The sequence below is a fragment of the Lycium barbarum genome, chromosome 4 (genome assembly GCF_019175385.1).
Source record: "Lycium barbarum isolate Lr01 chromosome 4, ASM1917538v2, whole genome shotgun sequence".
Lineage (NCBI taxonomy): Eukaryota > Viridiplantae > Streptophyta > Magnoliopsida > Solanales > Solanaceae > Lycium > Lycium barbarum.
In genome coordinates this window covers 53,509,369-53,537,170 of record NC_083340.1, presented here as the reverse complement: position 1 = coordinate 53,537,170, position 27,802 = coordinate 53,509,369, and the positions used below count along the sequence as shown (strand labels likewise).

General features: G+C 39.0%; 1 protein-coding gene across 3 annotated transcripts; it reads left to right on the top strand.

The window, feature by feature from the left end:
- Positions 1-9,372: 9,372 nt before the first annotated feature.
- On the top strand, positions 9,373-27,149 carry LOC132636025 (uncharacterized). 3 transcript variants are annotated; one of them, XM_060352678.1, is made up of 3 exons: positions 9,373-9,547; positions 9,931-9,981; positions 16,409-27,149. In XM_060352678.1, the coding sequence occupies exon 3, from the start codon at positions 17,015-17,017 to the stop codon at positions 17,972-17,974; it is 960 nt and encodes a 319-aa protein (XP_060208661.1). In that variant the 5' UTR covers positions 9,373-9,547; positions 9,931-9,981; positions 16,409-17,014; the 3' UTR covers positions 17,975-27,149. The 3 variants fall into 3 exon arrangements, with proteins under 3 accessions (XP_060208661.1, XP_060208660.1, XP_060208659.1); XM_060352677.1 differs by having other exon boundaries at positions 9,895-9,981; XM_060352676.1 differs by having other exon boundaries at positions 9,373-9,981.
- Positions 27,150-27,802: the final 653 nt, after the last annotated feature.

The window sequence follows — 27,802 nt, the reverse complement described above, 5'->3', positions numbered from 1 at the left end:
TTAAGAAAACGTTTTCGGATGACCTGACTTGGAGGGGCAAAAACGGCATTATAAGTCTGGAATTTGGGAAAACGCCCAGAAGTAAAAGTTGTAGATAATTGCAATAGCTTTCCAACGGTAGGTCGTGGGCCTATAGGTAACATCGGGATAAGGAGATATGAACATTTTAAGGCGGAAAGGTCAAGCTGGGTAGTGAAATGGGCCCAACCCGATTCCAATCCGGGTCAGGCCCATTTCCTTGTTATTTAAGGGAGGTTTCAGCCTCCTCCTCCACATTTTCAGATCAGAAAAGATCCAGAAAATTCTATAGAGAGAGAGGGAGGAAAGACTTAGAGAGATAAATAAAGTTTGATCAAAATCTGAGCCCCGAATCCCGAAGCCCATGAAGAGAAAAGTGTTCTACGTCGCGTTGCCTTCGATTTGAGCTAAAAATCAACTAAAAATAAGAGGGTGGACGTGGTAGCTGTGCACTTAAGGTATGATTAAGGCTCTTTTTCATTGCCAACAAGTTTATTTAAAGTTTCAACGGAATAGAACGGGAAAATAGCGATATAAATTCGTCCGTTGGCATTGAAATTGATTGTAGAAGATTATGTCATTTTAATATGATTTTATGATATTATGGAAATGAAGTTGTTAAGATGTGAATTATGATTATGGTTGATGAAATTGGAAGGTGGAAATATGTTATGAATATGTATGTTGAAGATTTGAAGTTTTGGATGGATTATGGTTTGGTGGAAAATTTGTATATTTTGTATATCATGTGAATATTGTATAGAAATGATATGAAATACTTCCAAATCACATTGTAATGGTCTTGATTAATGATGAATATTGAAATGTTGATACTAGTTTGGGTTTGTGAAGTTGAAGTGGAAGTTGTTGGACCATGTGGAAAACAAGGCTAGTTATGCCATACTATGTGTTTTGTAATGCTTGTTGTTGGGTTGCTGTGTTGATATATTAAGCCGAGCTAAGTCTCGGGGATGTCATATATATAGGGGAAATGCTGCCGAAATTTCGGTAGGCAATTATGTGATTAAGCTTAGATTCTCGAAAAGCTTGAAATTGACAATTGGTAAACATGACCATTTGTAGATTCTGGACGAAATTGGAATTGAAGCCAAGCGAGCGTAAGGCGCAATCGAGGTATGTAAAGTCTTCCCCTTTGTTCTTTGGCATGTCCTAGATGTACTAGGTCAAGATCGGAGCCTCGGGGGCGATTATGCTCATAGAAACTCGAGATTGATTTTTGATACTATTCATTCAATTCAATTGAATTTCAAAAGGCGCATTTTGCTAGAAAAGTGGTTAAACCTCCATAACTTGTACAAATGTAACCCGATCACTATGAGACCTTCCTGGATGACTCCGTAGAGTCTAATGGGCGTGATTCTTGTCCGCCGCCTCGACTTGGCCCGAGGTGGGCCCGCTATTCCCCGATGCCTCTCTTATTGTTCTGTCTGTCTTATTCCCATACGATAAGTCGAGAAAACTTATGGCTATTGTTCCGACTACTAAACGAGAGTTATTTTAACGAACCTGAATTGATTTAATGTTCATGGAAACAATTACGGGGACAGAAACCCTGATATAAATTCTGTATGGCTTTAGCCAATGTACTCGTGTCCGGAGCTCGCAGGTAGCTCCTGGTTATTATGTTTTTTACTATACGATAGGTGCTATGACCACCTTTATGAGCTTTATAAAATATTTTTTTTGACATCTAAAACGTTTTGAAAATATTACCCTGATATATTGGATAAACTACTTACCTCCCGTACTTACTGATATACGATTTTGGTATACCTGAATCTTGTGTGATGTATGATCCTGGCGTGTGTGATTATGTTGGGAAAGTGATAATTTGGCATTCTGTATGGTTGTTTTCTGTTTTACCGAGTCCCGGGCCGGTTATGTGAATATGCGCATATGTAATATTGGCCGCTGGACCCTCGACCGCGGCGTGTCCGACATTGACAGCTGGACCCTTGACCGCGTCATGCCGGACGTGTGGCATTGACTGCTGGACCCTTGACCGCATCTGCCGCACTTGTGATTGTGCCTGACATAGACCGCTGGACCCTTGACCGCGGTATGTCAAATGTGTGATTGTAACCGCTGGACTTTTGGTCGCGGTATGTGTGATTATAACCGCTGGACCCTTGGCCGCGGTACGTGTGATAGTGACCGCTGGGTACTTGGCCACGATATGCGTGGTAGCGACCGCTGGACTTATGGCCGCGGAAATTGTGCGTTGATTCCTTTATATGTGTGAAACAAAAATGTTTTTCAAAAGAAAGTAAAGCATTTTGACATTCTAACTGCCGTATTTGCCTGCTGGAACCTCTTGGGTATGACTTGTGCACTAGAGGCGACCCTGTGGCGACCTGGTTATTCGTGCACACCCCAGTGCACTGTCCATTGCGCCCCTCACTAAAGGGCCGAAACCTGAGGTAAATATATATACTACCTGTGCTTGTGTAAGTTTATGATTCTACATGCATGGTTCTGCCTGTTACATTTTTGGACATCGGATTCGGAGAATGATTCTGTTGGTGTTGCTTCTGCATGATTGAGCCGGACTATGCTTCAGTCGGCTATAGTTCTACACCCCTAGCTTTGGTTGCGGGTATGTCAGTAGCACTCTGTGCCCCGATCCGCACGATGATCCTGCCAGTTAGGCTTTGTACCTCTGTTTCATATCACGATTCAGACGGCTACACCCCGTGCTTATGATATATATCGTGGTCCTAGCCACACACTCTGTATTTCCGTTTCGGACTTGGATCCGATACTACTTGTTCTATTTCTATACTTCTGGCTCGGTTTTGCTTATATTGTTATATTTCCGCTTTACATACTCGGTACATTTCCGTACTGACCCCCTGTTCTTCGGGGGCTGCGTTTCATGCCGCGCAGGTACTCCCAGTTGAGTTGAGGACAGATGGAAGATGTTCCAGTGCAGATGGCAAGCTCCATTTGTTCCCTGAGATCTGCCGAGTCAGATTCTGTATGTTATGCTTTTGGGATCTTATTAGAGACTTTGCAGACAGTGTCGTGGGTATTGGTTGTCGGTCTGTGTACGTAATGAATTTTATATGATCACAAATTTGTTCGGCTTGAAAGCCACGAGAAAGAATATTTCTGAAAGAAAAGTTTTGCTATGTACTTTATTATTTGTTTTAAAGAAAAATAAGTTGACGTGATTTTATGTGCAGCGAGAGTCTGAGGGTTCGCTCGGCCCTAAGTAAGGGTCGGGTGCCCATCACACCCCAGCGAGGTCGGGGTGTGACAGTTGGTTCGGTTCCCAATGCATCTTGGTACATTTCGGGACTTTGGATGGGAAATGAGAAGTAGGCACCGGTGGTTGACTCGGTCAACGAGACCTCCATCGGAAATTTCGAGATGACGAGTGCGTTCGCATCATATATTTGTATGGGTCTAGGTGGTCGAGTTATGACACGATGTCCTCGGGCATAACACGAATTTTCGATTGAAACTTAGAAAATTTATGGGGAATCTGGTGTCTGGTGCTCGCAACGGCGGCACCAGATCAGCCCCAGCGGCACCGCTATGGTGGTGTGATGACTGCTGGGGTGGTCATGAGTGATTTAGGCTTTACTGTTGTGGCAGTGTTCCAGCCGCCGTAGCGCTACCGCTGTAGCGGCACTCCCTTCGCCGTGGCGGTCACGGGCAATGACATTTCATTAAATGTGTCTTAAATAAGTCTTAGACCCTCATTATTTCATATCTCGATATTGGAGCTTAGAGAAACTGTTCTTGGAGACAAATTGAGGAAATTCTTAGAGGTAAAACTTTGTCCAATCCTTTACTCTTCCTTAATCACAATCATGTTAGAATTCCCCCTTTCTTTTTATAATCCCTTAGAGTTGGAATTTGAAGAAGGATTTTGGGAGATTTTCCTTTAGGGTCCTATATGATAAATTAATGATGTTGATGATAAAACTTGATGACTCTAAGATTACTAATTATATATCTTCCACTTTTAACGTTGAATTTCGAATTTGGAGAATTAGGGTTCATACCCAATTTGGGGGTTTTTACTAGAAATTAGATTTGGGGATAATTCTTGAGCTAAATCAACAATTAAATATTGGGTTATGATTACCTAGGATTCAATTTGGTATTTTACCCGTGAATTTCCCGTTTTGCTCTTGTGGGCTCGTTTCCCCCAATTTCTAGGGTTAAAATGGACCTTATTGATATCAGTAGTATCATTATTCATGATTTATAATTTAGAATTCGATTATGCTTAGACTACTTTGGTTCTGAGCTTCAGAGGAAGGGCAAGGCGATAGAGTGACTTGTTGGTGTTGCGGTTCGGCAGTCCAGGTAGGTTATGGTTTACCTTTGGTGAGACCTAGTATAGTGAATCACATATTTGGATTATGATGTCGGAGGCAACATGTGAACCTTCTGGTGTGAAGTTGGGATGTATATTGCCTTAGGATGGGCCCTGATGTGTGTTGGGACTAGCCAACCCGTTATATGTGTTTGATTGTTTAATTATGTTGGCCTGATGCCATGTATAGTTGGTAGATAACGAATGTCACTTGTTGTCATGATTGTATAGGATTGACATACCCGTTTTTTGTATTTGTACTTTGATATATTATTTGTGTACCCACTGTTGGTACTTGAGTTATTGATATATGTTGGCATACCCACTGTTGGTATTGTGATGTGATACATTGTTGGCGTACCCCATTGAGGTACTTGTGATATGGATTGCACGCATTCTCTCATATGCATTGCACGCATTCTCTCATAATTATCATGCATGGTCGATATCCGGTGATGATCTGGTATCGTTGATTGAGCGAAATTGATATTTGATAAACTCTTTTACTTGAGTTATTGTGAAAAAGGTCGATGTCCGAAGATCCATTCCGGGATCGTTGTTTATATGAAACTGATACTTGATAAACTCTTTTACTTGAGTGATTGTGAGGAGGCCGATGTCCGAGGTTCAATTCCTGAATTGTTGATTTATGAAACTGATATTTGACAACTCTTTTGAGTGATTGTGAGGAGGCCGATGTTCGATGGTTATATTCGGGCATCGTTGTTGCATGGCCGATTCTGATGTTATTCCGAAATCGATTGTAGTGCATGGGCTCCGCGGGTCACCCAGAGTGGTGCCGGTGAGACTCCCCCTGTGAGCAATTTTCCAAGGTTCCGTCTATCTGTTTGGCAATGATCTGGGATGGGTGGCACTTAGAATTCGCGAGTCACACTGGGTTGTGCTACCGAGACATCGATATTTTTGTCCGGAGTGCATGTGTGCACCTCATATGCATAGCATGGCATGACATCACATTCATACCATTATTGCATTGCATTGCATCATGATTTGAGTGAGATGTCGTGATGATTGTATTGTGACGATTGTGTTGTTGATGATTGGACTGTGATGATTCTATTGTGATGATTGTTTCAGGACTAGATATACTCAGATTTATTATAGTGCGGTTAGATACTTACATAGGTGTTGACAAATACTTGGTTACAATTATATTGTTTCATGCGTGATTGGTTTACTTGTTTATCTGCGTTATTTTTTTAATTGTGTTAACTATGCTTAGTCGGCCTATGATGCCTACCAGTACTGTTATTTGTACTGACTTGCACTTGCTGTATTCTTTTATGAATGCAGACTATCAGGCCGGATCTACTTCTCTGACTCGTGGCTGATCGACTCTGTTACACCTCGGAAAATTTTCCGTTGGTACGCAAGAGAATGAACTAGTGATGAATATGAGTGCATGATGTCCATGAGCAAGAAACGACGTTTGATGACCTTAGGCGAGATTTCGAAAGTATCCGATGTGAGATGAGGAAGTTGGCTAAGTTAAGATAAGATACAAGGTGAGCAATGCATGTGCATGGACGGGGGTGATTAAAATGAGAAGTCTAAGAAATATGGGAAGTTGCAGAATTTCAACTGCCCAGTGGTCGTATATTGCGAAATACGGACCATAAAGTGCAATACGGTCCGTAAACTGGCAGTCGTAAACTGCCATGCAAGGTTTCAACTTTCTGCCAGCCGAGGAAATGGCTAAATACGACCTGGTGGACAGACCGTAAAGTGATTTACGGCCCGTAAACCATGGTCGTAAACCACCATGCAAGCAGCCTTAAGTTTCTGGTTCTGCTTAAGCTTAAAGACGACCACGAGGGACGGTCCGTAAACTGAAATATGGACCGTAAACCTCCATGGACGACCACTGTTCACCCAGCACAGATTTTTCAATTCATTAAATGTAAGGATCAAGACTTGGCTTATTTCATTACAACATTACACCACTTATCTCTAAAACTTCTCTCTACATTTATTATATGAGTTTTCAAGGATTATAAGCCATCAATAACATTAAGACAAGTGAATCAAGGATAAGGGAATCATCAAGGATCATCCAAGTCAAGAAATCCAAATGAAGAAAAACTAGGGTTTTGCTCAAAGAGGAGTATTATCAACCAAAGCTTGTTCCTACAACTTCTAAGGTAAGATTCATGATGTTTAAGGTATTGGAGAATTAAAATACATGGATTGTAGAAAATGTGGTCAACTAGGTCATGAATGGTGAATAGTGACATTTTGAGGAATAGTTTGAATTGAATTATGAATGTTGTTGTGTTACGATATGAATGTATTATAAATGGTACTAAGATCATGAACTCGACACTTTAGACGAATGGACGAAGTTGGAGGTCATGACCATAAATATGGGAGAATTAGAAGCAAATTGAGAAATCTAGATAATGTGGATGATGTGAATGACTAATGGCCATTGTTATGATATTAATGAAGGTATAAACGCTAGCATTGGAAAGGAACGTGCAAGTGTAGAATAGTTCGACGGAAAGGTATGTAAGGCTAACCCTTCTTTCATAAGGCATGGTTCCTTGGCCAAATTCCTAATTCCTCTATATGAGTATGTTGTCTTCACATGGTTGACATTCTGAGCTCATAAGCTCACGACCCTTGATATGTACTATGATTATACTATGTTCCTCGTATGACGAGTAAGTCTATAATGTAGATGTAACGATAATGATGAGGATAGTAATGATGATGAGAGTAAAATGAGATTAGAGATGCTTACGAGCTATGATATATGTATATGTATGCCTATGAAGGGATATGATAAGACCCCGAGCTTATGATGCCGGGTAAGACTATATGTATATGACTATGTATAAAGTATGTATACGATTACGAAACGCGCGCACACCTCTGCAGATGGTACGACACACTGATCCTACGAGGTTGGGTATGCTATGTAAATACTATGTATATGATATGACCATGTATATAATATGAATATGAGTGTGATAAGACTTAGTAAGGGCATGTATACGAATATGAACACAAAGTGGTATGGCTATTATTATGGGATACAAACGACGATGTATGCAAGTAAGCGACATGATGATGATGATGATGATATTACTGTCTCCCCTCCTATGCTATTTCATATGATATCTATTATGCTTCTATATTGATGTTGATCATGCTTTACATACTCAGTACATTCTTCGTTCTGACGTTCTTTTATTTGTGGACGCTGCGTCATGCCCGCAGGTGCACAAGGAGACAGACTTGATCCATAGCTGCCTATTTGGAGATTACATAGAGAGCTCCATTTCCTTCGGAGCCATATATTTTGGGTACTCATTCTTTTGTGTATATAATTATGGGCATAGCGGGGTCCTGTCCTGCTCATACGATATGTCATACTCTTAGAGGCTCGTAGTCATGTGTATGTGGGTAGAGATGTTCGGCCATGTCGGCCCATGTTTTGTATATCTTTTGTTGGCCTCGTCGGCCTTGTACTTATGATGTGGCATAGATGCCTATGATATGTTAAATGATGATGGTCGTCTAATGGGATCAATATGATTAACGATAAAAAGAAAAAGCACGAATTGGCTTATGGTTCACCTAGATGTTATATTATGTACGATAAAGGGGGTGCCCGGGTGGGGTAGCACCGGGTGCTCGTCGCGGCCCCCTAGCCGGGTCGTGACAGACTCATTAGCTTCTACTTGAGTTTTCCAGGGTGAGCATGGTGTCCGCTGACCTCGAAGACTCCTCTTTTGCTTGTGTCTTACTTTTCACTCAAGACATGATTTGAGACATTTTATGTATTATTATTCAGACCTTAGTATTCAAATCTAGATGCTCTTGTATGACCGGACCCGATACTGGGTGGATTCACTTACTTCCGCACTTATCTATATTATATTATATTGTGAGACTTACGTCATTTTATTTCTACTGACCTTTCTTGCTCCACAATATATAATACCAACGGTTTCCCAGGTCTGGGAGCTATAAGTACTGGAGGCTTCATCAAATAAGATTTTATGCTCTCGAAAGCATTTGTGCAGGCTTGGTCCAATTCAAAAGGAACATCCGTCTTCATAAGATGACTGAATGGTTGACATCTCCCAGCTGGATTTGAAATCAACCTCCTAAGGTATGCCAGCTTTCCTTGCAAGCTTTTTAATTCATGGATATCTTTAGGCTCAGGCATCTTTAAAATAAACATCGACCTTAGCTTTATCAATTTCGATCCCTTGCTGTCGAACGATCGTTGACACCTAATTTTTGACCTCCCATAATTTATTTTAATTATCCAGAGTACTTGGATATCAAACAGAGTGAAATGTGATTTTTTTATAAGCCAAAATGATTTTATAAAATTGTTTCGATAATATTTTGCCATTTCATCTGGCAAAATAACTTCAATAATATTATAAATCATTTAGAGATTAATTTTCACATTTTCACAATTAATATGAGGCATTTTCCAAGTTTAATCAAGAAGATAATTTAAAATAATTATTTATTTAATTGTTAAATTTATCAAAAAAATCAATTAGCAAGCATTTTACTCCATTTCATTCAAGAAGTCTGATTAATTAAATAAGTCAATCATTTCCACCTCTCAAATCTTAATTTTCTGCATATCCAATTTGCATTTGTACAATGTTTTGAGTTAATCATAATTAATCAAGTGTTTGATTATGGTTAAATTCATAAATTGCTTACTATGTGGTTAATTGTGGCCATAATTGGAATCATTAATTAATGGGCATTTCTAATTTTTCAGCTATTTATTAAATTGCTTATTTGTCCCTCCACATATACATCTATACCTGGATATATACAAGTATACATGTATACCCATGTATATTACGTATATATGCATATAGGTTGGGCCTCTTTTCTCTTCTTTTAGAATCAACCGAGTCCAGCCCAAAAAGGAACCAGTCTTGGCCCATTCTTGGCTTAAAGCCCCCAAACAGACCCCTAAAGCCTCATTCCTTTCATTTGGCTAAGGGTTGAAGGGAAAACCCTAGCCGCCATCGTATTCTTTTTCTCTCTCCTAGTCATCTATGGCCAAAAATGGTAAAAACACAGACGTATGATGCTTTAACAAGTTGTGTATATCCGGTTTGAGGAAGCATTTATTGTTTTTTGTGCAAATCCACCGCGCATCAACCAAACAAGGTAGAGTTTTGACCTTCTCTCTTGCTTTTTGAATTTTAAGGTCAAAGAACTGCAAATCCTTAATGGTTTTTGTTGTATTTGGTTTCAAACTCGCAATTCCTACTGGTTCTCACAAATTTACAAGGATTCTAGATGAATCCCTCTGTAAATCGATTAGTCCCACATTAGTTTCAAACAACTATTTGGGGTTTTTTTGGGGTTCTATATAAAGAATTTCAACCCTTCACCTTGAACAACGAAATATCACATATCACTTAAAAACTCAAAAATAGGGTTTTAAAGGAAGTGACCGACTAGAATTGGACGCTTCGACTTAAATCTTATTTTTTTGTGTCAAAATTTTGAAGTTTTTGTTTTGTTTGTGGCTGAGCATTGGGGTAAAGGAGCAAGGAATCTCCAAATCCAATCTCGACATTTGGCTACACGCAAAAAAGGTAATTTTCTTTCCTTTCAGTTTATTTTTTCTTAGTATTTGTTTTGTCTTGCTGTGTGATTATGTGTGTTTAGTTAGTTCCTTATTCAATTAATTGTATGCATTCTTGCTTAGTTATTTCTTCAAGTGTGTTAATCTATGTTGGTATAGTTTAGAGTAGTTTTTTGCTTAGATTAATTTAGCTTAGTTTAAATCTGATCTGTATTAGTTAGCTTAGTTTAATATAATTGAATATGGCATTTATGGTTTATATGTTTTTAGCCTAGTTGACTGGTTATATGTTACATTAGTTTGATCACCATGCTTATGATCTCTAATAGTTGATCCTGTGTGCTTAATTGACACCTGTTAGCTTTAATATGGTCTAGTTGTGGCTAATAGTATATATACTTAAGTGTTTTACAAGAATGTTTAGACTGAGTTCAAAATTCTTACTTCAACTATGTGCTTAGTTCAAATTTAGTCCTAAAGTTATCATCATGCCTCATAGCTATTTAGCCTGGTTTGATCCAAAACATATATATATATATATATATATATATATATTATGAGATTTGTATAGGTCAAATTTGAACCAAAATGTGTGTTTGGTTATATATCATGATGTTATGAGTCTGGTTGGGTTATTCATGCTTATCCAAGGTTTGTTTTAGATAGTTAGAGTTCAAACATATCCTAAATAAGATCTTAATGCATGCTTAGATTCTAAACTCAGTTTTTCTAGCTAGCTTGTATGATTTTTTGGCATTTTCTCATATTCCATATCTGTTCACTTGAGTTGTTAGTGATAATATGTGTGATTGAATAAGTGTAGATGTCTGCCTGAGGTATTCTTGTTGATTTCCTAAGCCTAAATAAATAATGTATATATTTGATGCTACCTTTGATATACATTCATTCATTTTTGCCCCCTGAATGGCTTGTGTGTTTGCCTCAATACCTTGTAGGATCCTGTGATAACATTTCTCTGAGTTTTCTGTTTGTTTAAGCATGAAAAAACCTATCTCTTTCTTTGAAATGATAACTGCTGGCCTTAAGAAGCTAAAAAAATGATGTTACACCTTTGCTATCTCATTATATAAAAACCTCACTTATTTTGTCCCATATTTGCTTATTTTGAAACTGATATCAAGGCTAAATCATCTAGTTCAAATACCCACTTGGCTTTAACAAAACCTGAAAAATATCACAATATAGGATTATAAATAAAGTTTGTCAACTGTGTACATTGTTCATGTAGGGAAGGGCAGTTATGCCTCCACTTCCCATCTTTATTAAGTTTTCATGTCATTTTTTTAATTAATTCAAATCTGAGTATAGTGTAGAAGCATGTTTTAATCCTGTGGAAAGTCATGTTGTTGTTTGTTACTCATCTAATGCGTCAATGGAACTTTAGGAGGCTGTTAGTTGTTGGTTTGGGTTATTCAAAAGTCAGTGTTGGTTATTTGAACTGCCTTGCTATGTTTTACATGATGTTTAGCCATTTAGTACTAGAAAGCTATCTAATTCTGTCTAAAAAAAAATTCTAAAATCAACCTCTTTATGAAGCATGGTATTGACCAAGATGTGAAGTGATTTTTGTTAGTGTGAAAGGCTCTGCATGGCTGATGCAATTTAGTTAAGCATGTTTAAAACATTTTTATGTCCATTCTCCTCCCTCTCTCCATAGATTTAAGTACTAGCAAGCCAACACTTGAACTTGTGCAAGTCCTCTCCTCTTTGATACTTATGTGAACAAATTGTATGCATGCTTCTGATGAACAACTTGGAAGAATATGGATAGGAGTACATGTTTATAGTTTCTGGCATAATCTTTCTTCTTCTTTAGTTAAAATTTGATGTGACTGTAAGCATGTATGTTAACATCCTCCTATTCTTCATTTCTTCCATCTTCTCCATGCTTTACTTTTTGCTTTTTCTTTTGGGAGGGTGAACTAGGAAATTAGCTCGGTGATAATTGAGAGATTTTGTCCTGTCTTGAATAACTTGTTAGCAGAATTTGCACCCTTATTTGTTGGGTGTTGGCATGAATATATATAATTTCTCTATGATCAACATGCCTAAAAATATAAAATACATAACCTAGTATAGACATAACTTGCAATGCCTTGTAGTTGGCTTGACATCCTAATATATATATATACAACAACAACAACAACAACAGCCCAGTGAAATCCCACATCTTGGGGTCTGGGGAGGGTATAATGTACGCAGACCTTACTCCTACCAAGGTAGGATGGCTGTTTCCGAGAGACCCTCGGCTCAATAGAAGCATAAAAAGGGGGTCAGATAAGGTTAAAAGATTTAAAACGATATTGCAATGAAATAATGCAAGCGACACAGTAAAACAGGATAATCAAGGAATTCAAAGCGATATGGAAATGCAAATCACGAAAGCGGCACAGATAAAATAGAGTAGTCAAAGTACAGAAAGTAGCAAATATATATATATATATATATATATATTGAGGGATTCAAAAAAACCAAGAACGTTTTATTTTTTATCCTCATCCCCCCCCCCCCCCCCCCCACCCCAATCGGCACTATAAATAGAAGAGTTTGTTGCCATTTCTAGGTGGCTTTTCTTCTGAAAAATTTAGAGGAGGTAAATAGGGTTCTAAATTCTCATTTTTAGAATCCTATGGAAATATCAAGTATACTCTATATACAATAATGAAATACTATAATATACCCATACTATACATATATTATCCGAAAATATACTACATTAGACTATAAAAATTCAAAAGGCAAAGGCTGTTTCTTTCGAAATGAATTTTTGGTGTTGGTGTTGAAGTGTTGATCCAACCCCTCCTCTTTGATCTTTTGGTTGCCCCACTAAAAGGTAACACTCCATTTTAATCCATTCTATTCCTATCTTTAGCTTACTCTATGTATTAGCATGTGAATGATTATTTGAAAGCTGTTTTTAAGATACTATTTTATGAATATAGTTGGTATATGCACATTGATGATTTGTTCATAATAATATGAAGGTTTTTTGTTTGTGAATGATTGTTTGAGAGCTATTTTTAGATATTGTTTTATGCATATAGTTGGTATATATATGCTGATGATCTGTTCATAATAATATGAAGGTTGTTTGTTTGTTGAATGATTGATTGAAAACTGTTTTTAAGATAATGTTTATAAATATAGATAGTATATACATGTTGATGATTTGTTCTTGACTATTTATTTGTTGTTTCAATGAGCTTATCATGTTATTAAGTTATAATAACCGCATAATGAACTTTAGGAGGATTCTGAGTATTAGTGTTAGGTATTAAGGTTTAAAACAAGTAAAAAATGAAGTAGATTGGCTTTGGTTCTTGGTTACTAAATTTAAGATGCTAGATCTGCCTTCTCCCATTTTTATTATTATTTAGTTATGGTTCTGTGGTTTTGAGCACTTCTAGTCCTACTATGGCAGCTTTGGTTCATTCTTTTGATTTGTTAAAGGGTTTTGAGCAAAATGTGGGCTATTGGTCTGATTTTTAGTTAAAGTTAATGTTTACTGTCCAAGTTGTATAGAACTTTGAAAAATAAACTTATGTTTCTCATGTTCATTGTTAAAAATTGAAACCTAGCCCATATGATGTCTTGAAATGACTCTAAAAATGGTTAAATGATCTTAAAACAAGAGCTGCTACTGAAAAATGAACTTACGTTTTATTCTTCTTTTGAAGTGGTATGTTTTGAGTATGTGTCTGAGGATTTTTGAGGTCTGTTACCTGTTTAGATCTATATGGTCCTCTAGGATCAATTTGGGCTTAAAATGATCTTGAAATCCTGAAATGTAGTGCTTATGTTGTGTTGTTTCCATATATTGGAATGAAGAAGGAGTTTAAATCTCTAATTGCTTGTTGTATTTGTATTTTTTGAACCAATCCTTTCCTTTTAAAAGCCTGATTCTTTTCAATATGTTCTAAAAAAAAAATTCCCAGGTCCCTCTAATCTCCCTATTTTAAAACTAAGTAACTCAGGGACTGCTTTGCTCTTATGGATACATTTTTCCATCCCTGTACTTTGCTAAGTATTTTAAAAGTGAGAACAATCTCATCTACCTGCTTTGTGAATCCTGAAATAGTTAATCACGGATTAAAGCCTCCAAAATTGGATTATCTGTTAAAAATGAGAACTTGATGAGTTTATAACATGTCTAGTTTATTAATCAGTGTGACTTTTGGTGTTGTGTGTATACCTGCCACTTGTCTAAGGCATTGTTGATATGTTCAATGAGCATGTTTTGATTAGGTAACCTCCAAACACCCTTTTGTTTGTCAAACCATGTAGAAGAATATGATGACTAGGTTTAACCTTAAAAAGAGAAGTCTGGAACCAAGTAAAGAAGTGATTTAGGTCTTGTCTCCCTTTCTTTCCTATATTTTGATACTAGAACTTGCATATATGTATTTCTCTACACGTTATTGGACCATATTAAGTTCCTAAGAACTGGTTATGGCTAGGCTGTCTCTTAGAAAGACTTGATTCAAACTTGTAAGGCTGGTGACATCTAATGTTATGCTAAAACGGCACCTAGAACTGGCTTAGTGAAACTATCTTTCTTTGAAATGCTTTGAAAATATGGTTATGAGATCCTTAAATGTGCTTTGAAAATACAAATATGTGGTCTGTTGCCTTATGAGTTTTTTTTAAACTTGAATTCCTGGTTTCTTTTGAACAACTGTGTGGTTATGAATTTTTTTGAAGATGAAGACCGGTGATTTATGAGATTGTTTTTGCTTTGTATGAATATTGTTTTGTCCTTCCTTGGTCCTGTTGAGTATCCATTAAAAGTTTGAGTTAAATTTGAACTTGGCTTGTAGATTTTTGAACTTGTTGGAAGTTATGGTAACTGCTGGTAGAGTATATGGCTTTTTTGAGATAAGAACTTGAGTGAGAAGGGTATTTCCAGAAGGTCTATGTCACTTGTTGTTTGTCTTATTGATTCCCTTGGCTATTTGTTTTAATTAACTCTGTGACTTAAGCATTTTGTTCTCCCTTCCCTGCTTGTTTGAATTATGCCATATCATCTATCATTTGCATCCTTTTGGACTTTTAAGATTTGTCTTGATTGACTTTAACTTGAACTTTCTGTGTTTGAAACTTGCATTGATCATTCTTGACCTACACGTTTGCCCTTAGTTCCTCTGTGTCACCTTGAGAGTAAAAACTGAGAATTGGATTACATCTGAGACCTTTTGCTAGTACCCTTATAAGAACTACACTGGTAAAACATTTGTATGACTTGTATTGAACCTTGGCTAGTAAAACTGAGGATCTTGGACTATTTTGAACTTGTAACTAGCATCATTTGATAGTTTGGTCATGTTTTGAGTTGAACTGGTCTCTTGTACTTATAATCATATTTTTATGACCTTTTGTTTGGAAATTTGAAACTGAAATGAATTGAACATTAGATTACTTTGAGAACACACTTTTGGACTAGTCTAATTCACTCTCTTGGCTCATTGGATCCTGATTTCTAAAGCTGGAAGACCAGTATATGGTCCATGCCTTGTCTTGATTATGCATTTGGTTCAACTGGAAACTTTCCTCATCTTTTGTTTTCAATATAAGAAATTTGTGATTGTCCCTTATGTATGTTGCCTCTGTCCGCTTAATTCAAAATGAAGTATGCATATTGTATTGCACCTAGAAATAGTATCATGCTCCTTTTAGTTGCACTTTGGCTTATTTGAACTGCTAGCGCTTCTTTTAAAACCTCCTTTTGGTTGCAACTGATTCTGATCACTACATATACCTATTTGATCTCTATTTTTCACCTTGGCTCATCTGTGTGACTATGAAAATAAAATGAGTTGGATTACCATTTGAAGATTTTCCTAATGTCTCTATACGTCATGATGTTGTTAGATATGCATTGCAACTTACAGTCTGAACTGTTGTCTGGAAATTTCTAAACTTAAACTTATTTTGACCTCAATTAGTGAAACTAAAAAAAATAGTTTTGTTTTTTATACCCTCTCCTTGCCTATATACACGTTTGAAATATATAAGATATACACAGCCCATATAAACTTAGGTGTATACAGGATGGTATACTTTGTATATCATCAAGAGGAAAGTATAACTGCATGTTTGCGTACTTTTTTAAGTGAACATATTGGCTTTGGTCTTGTTATTACTTTATCACTAAGCTGGGCCTTTATCATTTCCACGCTCCTTAGTTGGGCCTGTTTGTCCTTTAATCCTTGTTTGAGTCGGGCTATTTGATCTGTTTGTTTATTTTGACGAAGTATGGTGAATACATTTGGATGCATGTTATATATGTTACCCGTATGGTTGTGTTTTTATTCTTTGAGCTTTGTAGTTAGTTTATTTTGTTAAGCATAGATACCCTCTAACCTCCCATTTTCTTTTCCCCTCCCCCTTTGCATGAAATACTACGTCGGGTCATTTAGGCCACCTTCCTTCAACCAATCTGTTAGGCTTGAGGATCAACCCCTTTTCTTGATCGAGTTCGATGAATAAGTGAAGCTAATATTACGAAGGCCCACCTATGGATAAAAATAGGCAACTAGTGGGCTTAGGTAGGCCCACCAGCCTAAACTCCTCTTCTTTATGTATATATTTTATATGTATTGTGTATGTATTGTGTATATGAACAAATACTTGTGATTATTGAAACCCAAATGCGATTAGAACCTAGAAAAAAAATGCATGTAGTTAAATAAATTTTCAAAAAATCGACACCGTTGCTATAAGTGCGAAATTGGAAAACCTTAACTTTCTTTTATAAATCTTCTAAGTACAAAATCTAGAAATTTATAAGTATGAGGAAACTAAATGGATTTTCGGGAACTAAACTGTTTTGGGCCATAAGCCCATCTTATAAACCAGCAATTGGATCATTGGGCCTCAAGTAATTTGGATAGATTTTTTTTTTTTTACGACTTGGATAAATTTTGGAGTATATTGGAAACTAAACTTAGATTTTTGAACAAGTATAATAAATGGATTTTTCTAACTGACTTTGATTTGAGGGGGACATTAGCCTTGTCTTGTAGATGTCGATCAACTCACAGTTTGACATGGTTATTGATACACCAGATTTGCTATACATATGGTGGGGTAGGATGTGTCAAGAAGAAAGGAAAAAGATATCTTGTCATTTAGGAAACCTAACCTCTATAATGACAATGAAGGGTTGTAGGGAGTTGATAGAGGTAATTATCAGGTTTTGGGACCGAGATTGGATGGTTTTTCATTTTGGAAATAATATAGAAATAGCCTCGATTTTGGAGGAATTGAAGGATGTTATAACCAGTGTTGGCTTAGGTCTGAAAAGAAGAAAGAAACATGATGACCATGTTCTAATCCCCGAAAAGCCTACCTACCACCAAATACTCAAAATTATTTCCTTATCCCATGACAATTGGGCACATGGTCAAACTATACCCTTTAGAGAGTTATATAAACGATTCAGTAACCCAAGTGCATTTGTGGAACACCCAGCCGAATTCGAAACCTATGCCATGTGGGAAGTCACCCGACCCTTAGCCTTTTCCATTTGCTTCTTGGGACTTATGGTCTTTCCTAAAGATGGAACCTTAGCCATAGATACGCGAGTCATCTCAGGCACCCATGCCATCTTTTACGGCATAACCCGACACGAAGGCACCAAATACTTTTACTTAACCCTCATCATCCTAGCCGATATGTACCGAGCCCTAAGCCTTTGTACAAACCAGTATAAATACTTCCACGGATGCAACCTACTCCTACAATGGTGGATCCTCAAACACATGATCAAATTCAGACCAAACTTTGGTGATCAGACCAAACAAAGTTGGACCTTAACTTTTTCTAGACTTATGGAGGATGGTGTGCAGTGGATGTTTGATGATTTTGTATCCGACACTGTTGTGGTCAAAGGCAGAAAGTGTCTGTTCCTGCCACTTATGTGGATTCGAGGGATTCACCTTTATGTACCATCTAGTGTCTCCAGGCAATTTGGGAGTACCTAAATCATACCCCAAGTTGGAAACATGGGATATTCATCATTGACTATGACGGTGATAGGATTCCGAGGGACGGGCATTGTCATCGTGAGTGGAACAGTCACATATCTTAGGGTCCAGACACTTTAGCTCCCGATAGGTTTCATCCGGGTTGTGAAAAAGAGTATAGAGATTGGTTGAGGGCTGACTTGCAAGGCATTCTCACTCCTCCAAAGCCGAGATCTGAGCTCTCTTGATTCAAATAAGGGCCGATGATAGGGATGCTAAGTATTTAGAGAAGATAGAACGAGAAACTACCATAACAAGCTTGAAGCATGAGTTGGAGTTCACCCATGACTGACTGACTAAGCTCGATGATCGGACGAAGAAGACTTTGGATGACATTGCCCCAATAAGCTTCACAGAAAAGGGTTTCTTGATGGACGTCGTATTGACATCGGCCCACCTCTACATCCAGACAGCCCTCCGAAAGGCCAAGAAGTCAAGGACCGATAGGGTTTCATCATCAGCTACTGGAGGATACTTCTGCTGATTTATTTTTTTGTCTTTATTTATCTTTTTGTACCCCTTTAGGGAAGAATATTATTAATGAAATTTATGATTATGGGGAAATGGTTTGGTACAAATGGCACATTTATGTTTCAACTATTAGAAAACCTTAGGAACGCGAGTAGCATACTTATTAATATTGCTATATGTGCTTTTGATTGTTTCATTTGTTTCGTTTAAATGCTTGATTGATCTCGGGTACCGACCACTACCCAAAGAAAAACAAAGAAAAAACACCCAAATAGTTACAAGCCCATACTAACCTTAGCTACATTTCCCCAAAGGTTGAAATGGATGTCGTGAACACCCAGGAACATGTTGCCATCAAAAGGGAAAGCGAATGATCGCTTAGTAGGATGATTCAAGACCTGGAAAGGAAAATTGAAGCAATCAAGGCCAAGATCAAAGAGGCCGACGAGTTGATGGACTCGGCGGAAAGCCCGCCCAAGGAGCCCACTGAGATAGGGCATCACCAAGAAGACATTTCGGGCAAAGGGAAAGGGATATCTCATGGGTACATGCCCCTTTTTGAGGTACAAGAGGGTGAAGATTATGGAGTGGAATCTGACCCTCAATAACCTACTTAGCCATTCAAAGCGGCCATCTCTGATGCCTCCACAAACCAAGTGGAAGATCCTAAAGTACAAATAGAGTTCGTTTGCTCGGCATCGCCAACTTGGTGGGCAATTGCACTGAAGGTTGTTGCTTGCCTTTATCGCATTTCACCAAAACACATGACATGCGAGGAAATCTTCCAGAAACTTAAGAGTGTGGAGGCCACTTGCACTAGCCACGAGAGGTTGCCTCCCTGCGCTTCGATTTACGCGCATATAAAGATGCTTGTTCCACAAAGAACCACAAGGTCATACCGCTGATGAATGTTTGGCCTTCAGAAAGAGAATCGTAAGGTTGATTGATGATAAGACAATTCACAAGTTGTGGGGACCACAGTCCTTAGTGGTTCATGACAATGTCTCCCTGAATGAAGGAATTACTTTGGACACTCATATTTGGTGATATGATTTCAACATCTTTAAGGACTTGTACGCAAGTATCTTCCAAAAATTTGCAAGAACGAGGAAGATCCAGCTAATTAGAGCCGCTTTGAAGGCCTTGTCTTTGGGAACAACTCAATAAAGGATTTGTCTTTTTAACTCTGGATCCTCAGGGCACGACCTTGAAGAGTGTGAGGCTTTCAAGTTTGAGCCAGAGCATTTGGTTCACACTGGCAGCATTTTGGTAGTGCTCTCGCCTCAGTATTAGGAAGTAGGGCCTTTGGCTAAAAAAGGGGTTGAAAGGACAAACAACCCGTTCCGATCTCAAAGAGAGGTCACTTTTTGGGTAGATATTTAGGGGGTCCCTTTCTGTATTTTTGAACAGATTTGTTCCCCCCCCCCCCCCACCCCCACCCCTATTTATATGTAAAAGAAACTACGTCCGACTGACGTCCCAAGGAAGGATACATAGGAAGCCTTTATCGGGCCTAGTCTGGGAAGGTTGGTAGTTTTAAAGTAGGAGAGTCTTTATTTTATGTAAACTAAACTACGAAAGGGCCTAATTTCCCGTGGAGGGATACGTAGGCAGTCTACGTAAGACTCGGTCCCTATATTATAAATATATATTCCCCCCAGTTAATTCAAAAGAACCAAAAATACCCGAAACCCCGGTACAAGAGATCAATCGAGCATTTTAATCAAACATATGATTATTTATGTGTTATGTGCTTTACATGCCAACTCTATGTGATATCTTCCCTTATTTATCATTGCCTAACAAACTAATATCATTTGCCTTTGAGTTGTTCTTTTCTTATAGAAAGAGAAAGTTGATCTATGTTTACACTGGCATACTTCACTAGATCGAAAGCTTTAATAGCATCTCTGTCCCAACAAGACCGACGCAAAGAAAAAATGACTGGTACTTCTGAAGATGAACAAAACCAGACTGAACTCGCCATTAGGGAGTCACCCACATCGGAATTTCAAGAATCCTCGCCTTCTAAGGACGTTATTAAGATACTATTTGAGAAAGTTATTGATCTCCAATCATGAGAGCGAAAACGACCAATGTTGCCAAAGAGGCGCCCACTAAGAAGGGCCTCCGCCACCTTTGCCATCTTTAAGCTCATCGCTACCCGATCACTTCCTCACCTACCTCACTGGACCACAATGTCGTTCACCCGAAACTTAATTGCTGTTGGACACATTGGTAACTCATACCAAACCCCCCTACTTCCCAATGTTGTTCGAATTCCCGGAACTACTCATTTAGTTCCCTCCTACCCAACACCAAAAGATACCTACCCTAGCTCCACTATACGCCCAGGCACCCTTCCCCTACCAACCGTAAAAGCCACCCGCATGCCCAAAAGCCACCCCGCATACCCAACAGTTTCTTTCCACAGACCTATCACCCTGTTTCTTACCAGATCATCAAGAGATTAACCATTATAAAGAGATAGAAAAGGCGTGGAGAGCCGAGCAAGACAGGCGCGATAAGGTATTAGAGCGAAAAATGAATTAAATGTTAGAGAAATCCACAAGAGCTGCTCGAAAAGCTACAGGTTTAAGCTATGATGATCTGTGCATGCATCCGGGTTTGGACTTACCCGAAGGCTTTAAAGTGCCACAGTTCGAAATGTTTAACAGGATGGGCAAGGCTGCAGGATCAAGCTCAACAGGGTTCATCAGAAATAAAGAGGACGTTGCAAAAAATTTCCATACTCCCAGCCCCAGACCCAAAAGAAAGGAGGAATTCCAACCTCCGGTGGAAATATACTCTTCACCACCCTAAAATATCTATATACCCGCTCCATACAACCCGATACCCGTCTACTATGGGAAACCTACTTTCCAAACACCACCACCTAACTACCAAGCTCCACAAAATACTTTCAAAACACCACCCCAAATTACGAAGCTCCACAGCCAAATTACTAAACTCCCACACCTGTTTACAGACCTCCACAAAACAACCCACCCACAAATTACCAAAACCAACCACCACCAAATGCCTACAATGCGCCACGTTAGAACTTAAAAAAAAATCCTACCCGCATATTTACCCCATTAATGGAGACCCGACCTGAGCTCTTCAAAAGCTTGAGCACCGCCGAGATGATCCAAACACTTCCCCAAATGTCATTGATCCCAACAATCAATTTTATCGGGCGGACCAAACATGCGCTTACCATTCCAACGAAGTAGGGCACAGTACTGAGGATTGCATCAATCTAAAGTAGAAGATACAAGACATGATTGACAGAAATGAGATTGTCCTTTACATGGTTGAGCCAAATGTGAACACCAATCCTTTGGCTAACCACGGCAACAACATAATCTACATGATCGAAGAGGAAGAGGATTGGGTCACAGGTAGGCCCGTCATCTAGGATTTCATGCAAGCACTAGAGAGAATGGTGGCATCGCTCTCCATACAGGAATGCCTATAGTTCAAAGTACAGATTCTCACGCCAGTCGTTGCGCACGTATCTCAAGTAATGGCAGCGCCACCCAGTAAAGAATTTATGGTACAAGTAGTTGTGGCTCACAAAATGACAAGGTCAGGAAGATGTTATACCCCCGAAGATTTAGCCCAAGGGGCACCTAAAAAAAAGGGAATAAAAAAAGGACTATTACTGAGGGTGAAGCGGAAGATTTCTGGCACCGAATGCAGCCGAAAGAATACTTTATTCTGGTGCATTTGAAGAAGACCCAGGCCCAGATATCTGTACTAGCACTTTTGTTAAGTTCACCCCAGCACCGCTTAGCTCTAATGAAAGTGTTGGAAGAAGCCCACGTCCCTACCTGGACAAGTAGCGAGAGCTTGGCAGAAATGGTCGCCAATGTCATGGAGAAATATCAAATTGCTTTCATTGAGAAAGAGTGGCCCAAGGAAGGCACGAATCACAACAAGGCACTGCATATTACAATTATGTGCCACAATAAAGTTGTCACTCGGGTTCTAGTCGACAATGGGGTTGGGCTCAACATTTGCCCCGAATCCACTCCGGTTCAGCTGGGTGACCTTGGGAAGGCTCGTCAGAGCCATACAAACATCTGCGTATTTGACGGAGGTCGCTATGATGCCATTGGAGAAGTTGACCTCAACATTCAAATAGGGCCGACCGAATTCGTCACAGAATTCCAAGTCATGAAAATACCCGCAAATTATAACTTGTTACAGAGAAGGACATGGATCCACATGGCAGGAGCCGTTCCATCTTGACTCCATCAGTTTTGAAATTTGTGTGGCATGACCATGATGTTGTAATCCACAGAGAAGGCAGCATTCACAATACCCAGACAATTCAGTACCTGTTGTGGAAACAGTGCCGAAAGGAACAGACTTCCACCTGATGGAACTGGTGGGGGTTGCCCAAAAGATAGACTCCACAGAGGCACTTATACTGGTAGTCTATAAAATGATTGCATCAACTATGCTACAAAATAGGGTCAAACTGAGGAAAGGTTTGGGAAGGAACTTACATGGTTTCACAAAGCTAATTCCCATTCCCCAAGATAATTTCTGCTTCGGGCTGGGGTATGGTCCAACTGATGATAAGGTCTCAATGACCACTAAGAAGACGAAAGGCGTTGCGAAGCTCTGCAACCCTATTCCGAATTCGTACCAGTCATTCCCAAATAAAATGCCTATGCCGAATGATTCAGACATAGAAGAAGGGATAGGGATGCTATTTCGAGAAGAAGATTGCTTAGTAATATTGGAAGAATGCACAGAAGCACCCACTATCCGAGATGCTGATCCGAGCAAGCAGCTGTCCAACTGGACCTCTACCCCACTTTTGGATCTTCGGTAGAGAAATGATGAATTTATTTTGAAACAACGAGAATCAGCCGAGGCCCGATTACTCGCCCTTTTCACTTTATTTACCTCGTAATGTTTTCAAAAATGGAAATGGCTCGATGTTGGTCCAATCAAAGACCACATTTTGTATTTTCATTATAATCAAATTAATGTAGCCTCGAATTATGGGAAAATCAATTTGCATTTGCTTTTAATTTTCTAAATTTCATGTATGCGTTTTATACTAACCTCACTTTGCCTTGATGTTTCAGTAATAGAAATAATAAAGCAACCCTAAATATCATGACATGTTGAAAAACGAATGAGTCCAACGGTATAGAGGAGGAGCAATAGGAAGAATATGACGAGGAAATAATGGTACCTGAGGGTCTAGTAGAAGAGGTAAAACAATTGGAAAATGAACAAAAACGGAATGTGGATGAAACTGAGGCTATCAACCAAGGTGATGAAGAGAACATCAAAGAAACTAGTATAAGTGCGTATTTAGAGGCACCCCAAAAGGAAGAAATGATAAGTCTACTGAAAGAATATGTGAACATCTTTGCATGGTCATGCGCTGACATGTTGGGATTGAGAACTAGTGTAGTGTTCCACAGGTTGCCCATCAATGCGAGTTTTACACCCGTGAAATAGAAAATCAGGCAGTTCAAGCCGGATCTTAGCATCTACTTAAGGATGAGGTAGAAAAACAAATCAAGTTCAGGGTAGTAGAAGTGACCTTGTACCCTACATGATTGGCCAACTTAGTGCCAGTACCCAAAAAGGATGGAAAGATACGAATATGTGTGGATTAAGGGGACCTCAACTAAGCCAGTCTAAAAGATAACTTTCCACTCCCAAACATCCACATACTCATGGACGATTGTGTCAAGCATGAACTAAAGTCGTTTGTGGATTGTTTCGTTGTATACCACCAAATTTTAATGGATAAAGAGGTTGCGGAAAAGAAAGCTTCCATCACTCCATTGGGGGGGGGGGGAGGTTGTACCACAATAGGGTAATGCCGTTTGGCCTCAAGAATGCCGGTTCTACTTACACAAGATTCATGACATGATCCACAGGGAATAGAAGTATACATGGACGATGTCATCATTAACTCAAGAGATAGCTCGGAGCATACCACACATTTGAGGAAATATTTTGAAAAACTCCGAAAGTTGAATCTGAAACTGAACCCTGCTAAGTACGCATTCGAAGTGCTCGCTGAAAAATTACTTTGGTTAATAGTTAGCCGAAAATGCATAGAACTAGATCCGGCCAATTTCAAGGCAATCTAAGAGTTACCTTTTCCTAAGACCAAGAAAGAGGTCATGAGCTTCTTGGGAAGGATGAATTACATTGGACGATTCATAGCCCAGTCCACCTTTATTGTAGAGCCCATACTTAAGCTCCTAAAGAAAGACGTGCCCAAAAAATGGACAAAAGAGTGTCAAGAAACTTTCGACACCATCAGGAAGTATCTGTCCAATCCACCAGTTTTGGTACCTCTCAGGCCAGGGAGCCCACTTTTGCTATACTTGACAGTTTCGTAAAATGGTTTTGGGTGTGTGTTAGGACAACACAACGAAACAGGAAAAAAAGAACGTGCCATCTATTACCTGAGTAAGAAATTCACTGCCTATGAGGTGAGATATACACTGGTGGAAAAGACTTGCTACGCCTTAATAGGGGTGGCCCAGAAGTTGAGGCATTACTTATCGTCATATACCACCCACCTCATATCCAAGATGGACCTACTGAGGTATATCTTCTACCAGCCCATGCCCATCGGGAAGTTGGCCAAGTGACAAATGTTGTTAAGTGAATTCGACATTGTATGCATAGCGCAAAAAGCCGTCAAAGGACAAGCCTTGGCTGACCTACTAGCTGAAAGTCCCGTGGATGGGGATCTCGAACCCCGTCGAACTCATTTCCCAGATAAAGGAGTATTGACCATAGAAGAAGAAACGGTGGAGCCCTACACGGGATGGAGATTATTCTTCGATGGGGCCGTTAAATTCAAAGGCTCTGGAATCGGAGCGATTTTGATATCGAAAATCGGGCAACATTACCCAATGGCCGCAAAGCTCAAATTTCGCTGTACCAACAACATGGCAGGATATGAAGCTTGCATCCTAGGCCTCAGGATGGCATTGGACATGGATGTCAACAAACTACTGGTCACAGAAGACTCCAATCTCCTAATCCACCAAGTACAAGGCGAGTTCCACCAAGAATGATAACATCTTTCCATACGTAAACCTAGCACAAAGATTGTGCAAAAAGTTCAAGAATATAGAATTCAGGCATACGCCAAGAGCTTAGAATGATTTTTCCAATGCTTTGGCCACCATAGCATCGATTATTCAGCATCCCGAAAGTAGTCACATTGACCCGCCAGAAATAAGTCTGAAAGAAGAGCATGCCTAATGTTCCCACATGGAAGCAAAGCCAGACGACAAATCATGGTACAACGACATCAAGATATATTTGGAGAAGCGGGAGTATCTTGAAGGTATCACAAGTAGCCAAAAGAAAATCATCCGAAGAATGGCCAACCGTTTCTTTCTGAACAAAGAAATACTGTACAAACGGAAGCCAGACCTGGGTTTGCTCGATGTGTGGACGCTAGTGATGCCACGAAACACCTGGAAGAAGTACATACTGGGACCTGTGGGCCCCATATGAATGGTTTCGTGCTAGCCAAGAAATTCCTCAGAGTGGGGTATTACTAGATGATAATGGAAAGTGATTACTGCAATTTTGTACAAAAATGCCATCAGTGTCAGATCCACGGAGATCTAATCGAAGTCCCTCCAAGCGAACTTAAATCCATGAGCTTACCCTGGCCATTCATCGCTTGGGGTATAGCCGTCATTGGGCCCGTCTAGCCTATTGCTTCAAATGGGAATCTATTCATTCTGGTTGCCATTGACTACTTCACCAAATGGGTAGAAGCAACATCACACAAATCAATGACGAAGAAAGTAGTAACTGATTTCGTGCGAAACAACATCATATGCCGCTTCTGCATACCCGAGTCCATCAAAATGGACAACGGGGCAAATATGAATAGTCACTTGATGAAGGATACCTATGAGCAGTTTAAGATCACTCATCGAATCTCAACGGCCTACCGTCTACAAATAAATGGAGCCATAAAAGCAGCCAACAAGAACATCAAAAGGATATTGAGAAAGATGATAGAAAATTACAAGGGGTGGCATGACCAACTGCCATACACCTTATTGGGATACTGTACAACAACCTGAACATCAACAGGGGCAACTCCGTACCTGTTTGTAGTACCGAAGCAGTCATACCTGCTGAGGTTGAGATACCGTCATTAAGAATCATTCAAGAAGCTGAATTGGATAATGCAGAATGGGTCTGAGCTCGGTACGAGCAATTGACTTTAATTGATAAGAAGAGGATGGTTACCGTATGTCACAGTCAACTATACCGACAAAGGATGGCACGCGCCTTCAACAAACGAGTCAGAGCTCGACTTTTTCAAATAGGACAAATGGTGCTCAAGAGAATATTCCCGCACCAAGACGAGTATAAAGAGAAGTTTGCTCCTAATTGGCAAGGCCCCTATGTGGTCTGCAAGGTACTCTCTGGAGGAGCGATGGTGTTAGCAGAAATAGACGGCCAAGGGTGGCCCAAGCAGATCAACTCAGACACAATCAAGCGGTACTACGCATGAAGACACGCCTTTTCAAATGTAATAGTTATGTATTTGCTTGTAATAGTTATTCCTTTGCTTATAATCGTTGTTGACAACTAATTTTTGATCTCCCGTAATTTATTTTAAGTACTCAGAGTCCTTGGACAATAAATAAAATAAGCTTTGCACCCTAAAGGATCTAAATATTTTTTTATAAAAAGTTATTCAAGACAATACTCCACCCCTTTAAATTGATGAAGAGATTTTTAGGATATTATGAATTGTACAAAAATTAATTGAGGTTTTATGACATTTAGGGAATATTCTATTGGAATTAATCAAAAGAAAAAACAATTTGGAATAATTATCTGCTTAGTTGATTAAATTAAGGAAAATCAGATTAATGAGTAATTTATTCTATTTATGGTCCGAGGTAATTTGAGTAATTAAATGAATTGACCATTTTACCCCTCAAACTCTAACTCTGTATGTTTGCATAGTTGTTTAATTAATAAATTATCTTGATAATTAATTTGGTAGATTATTGGGGCCATATCTGCAAAATGATTTTGAACAAGTCGTGTTTTAAATTAACTTAGTCCTGATTGGCTAATAATTGGCTTTTGCGTAGGGCATTTATCCTCGACCCTCCATATATATATATATATATATATATACAAATATACATTGTGCATATATGTATGCATATATGTCAAAGGCCCATCATGTTTTAAAGAAAAAAGAGGATCAGGTCCAGTCCATAATGGACCAGACCCAGTCCATTAATTGTTTTAAAGGGGGGTGGGGGG

What these genes read in the sequence shown, in the direction of transcription:
- LOC132636025 (XM_060352678.1), top strand. Translation starts at nt 17,015, where the DNA reads ATGTCGATCAACTCACAGTTTGACATGGTTATTGATACACCAGATTTG.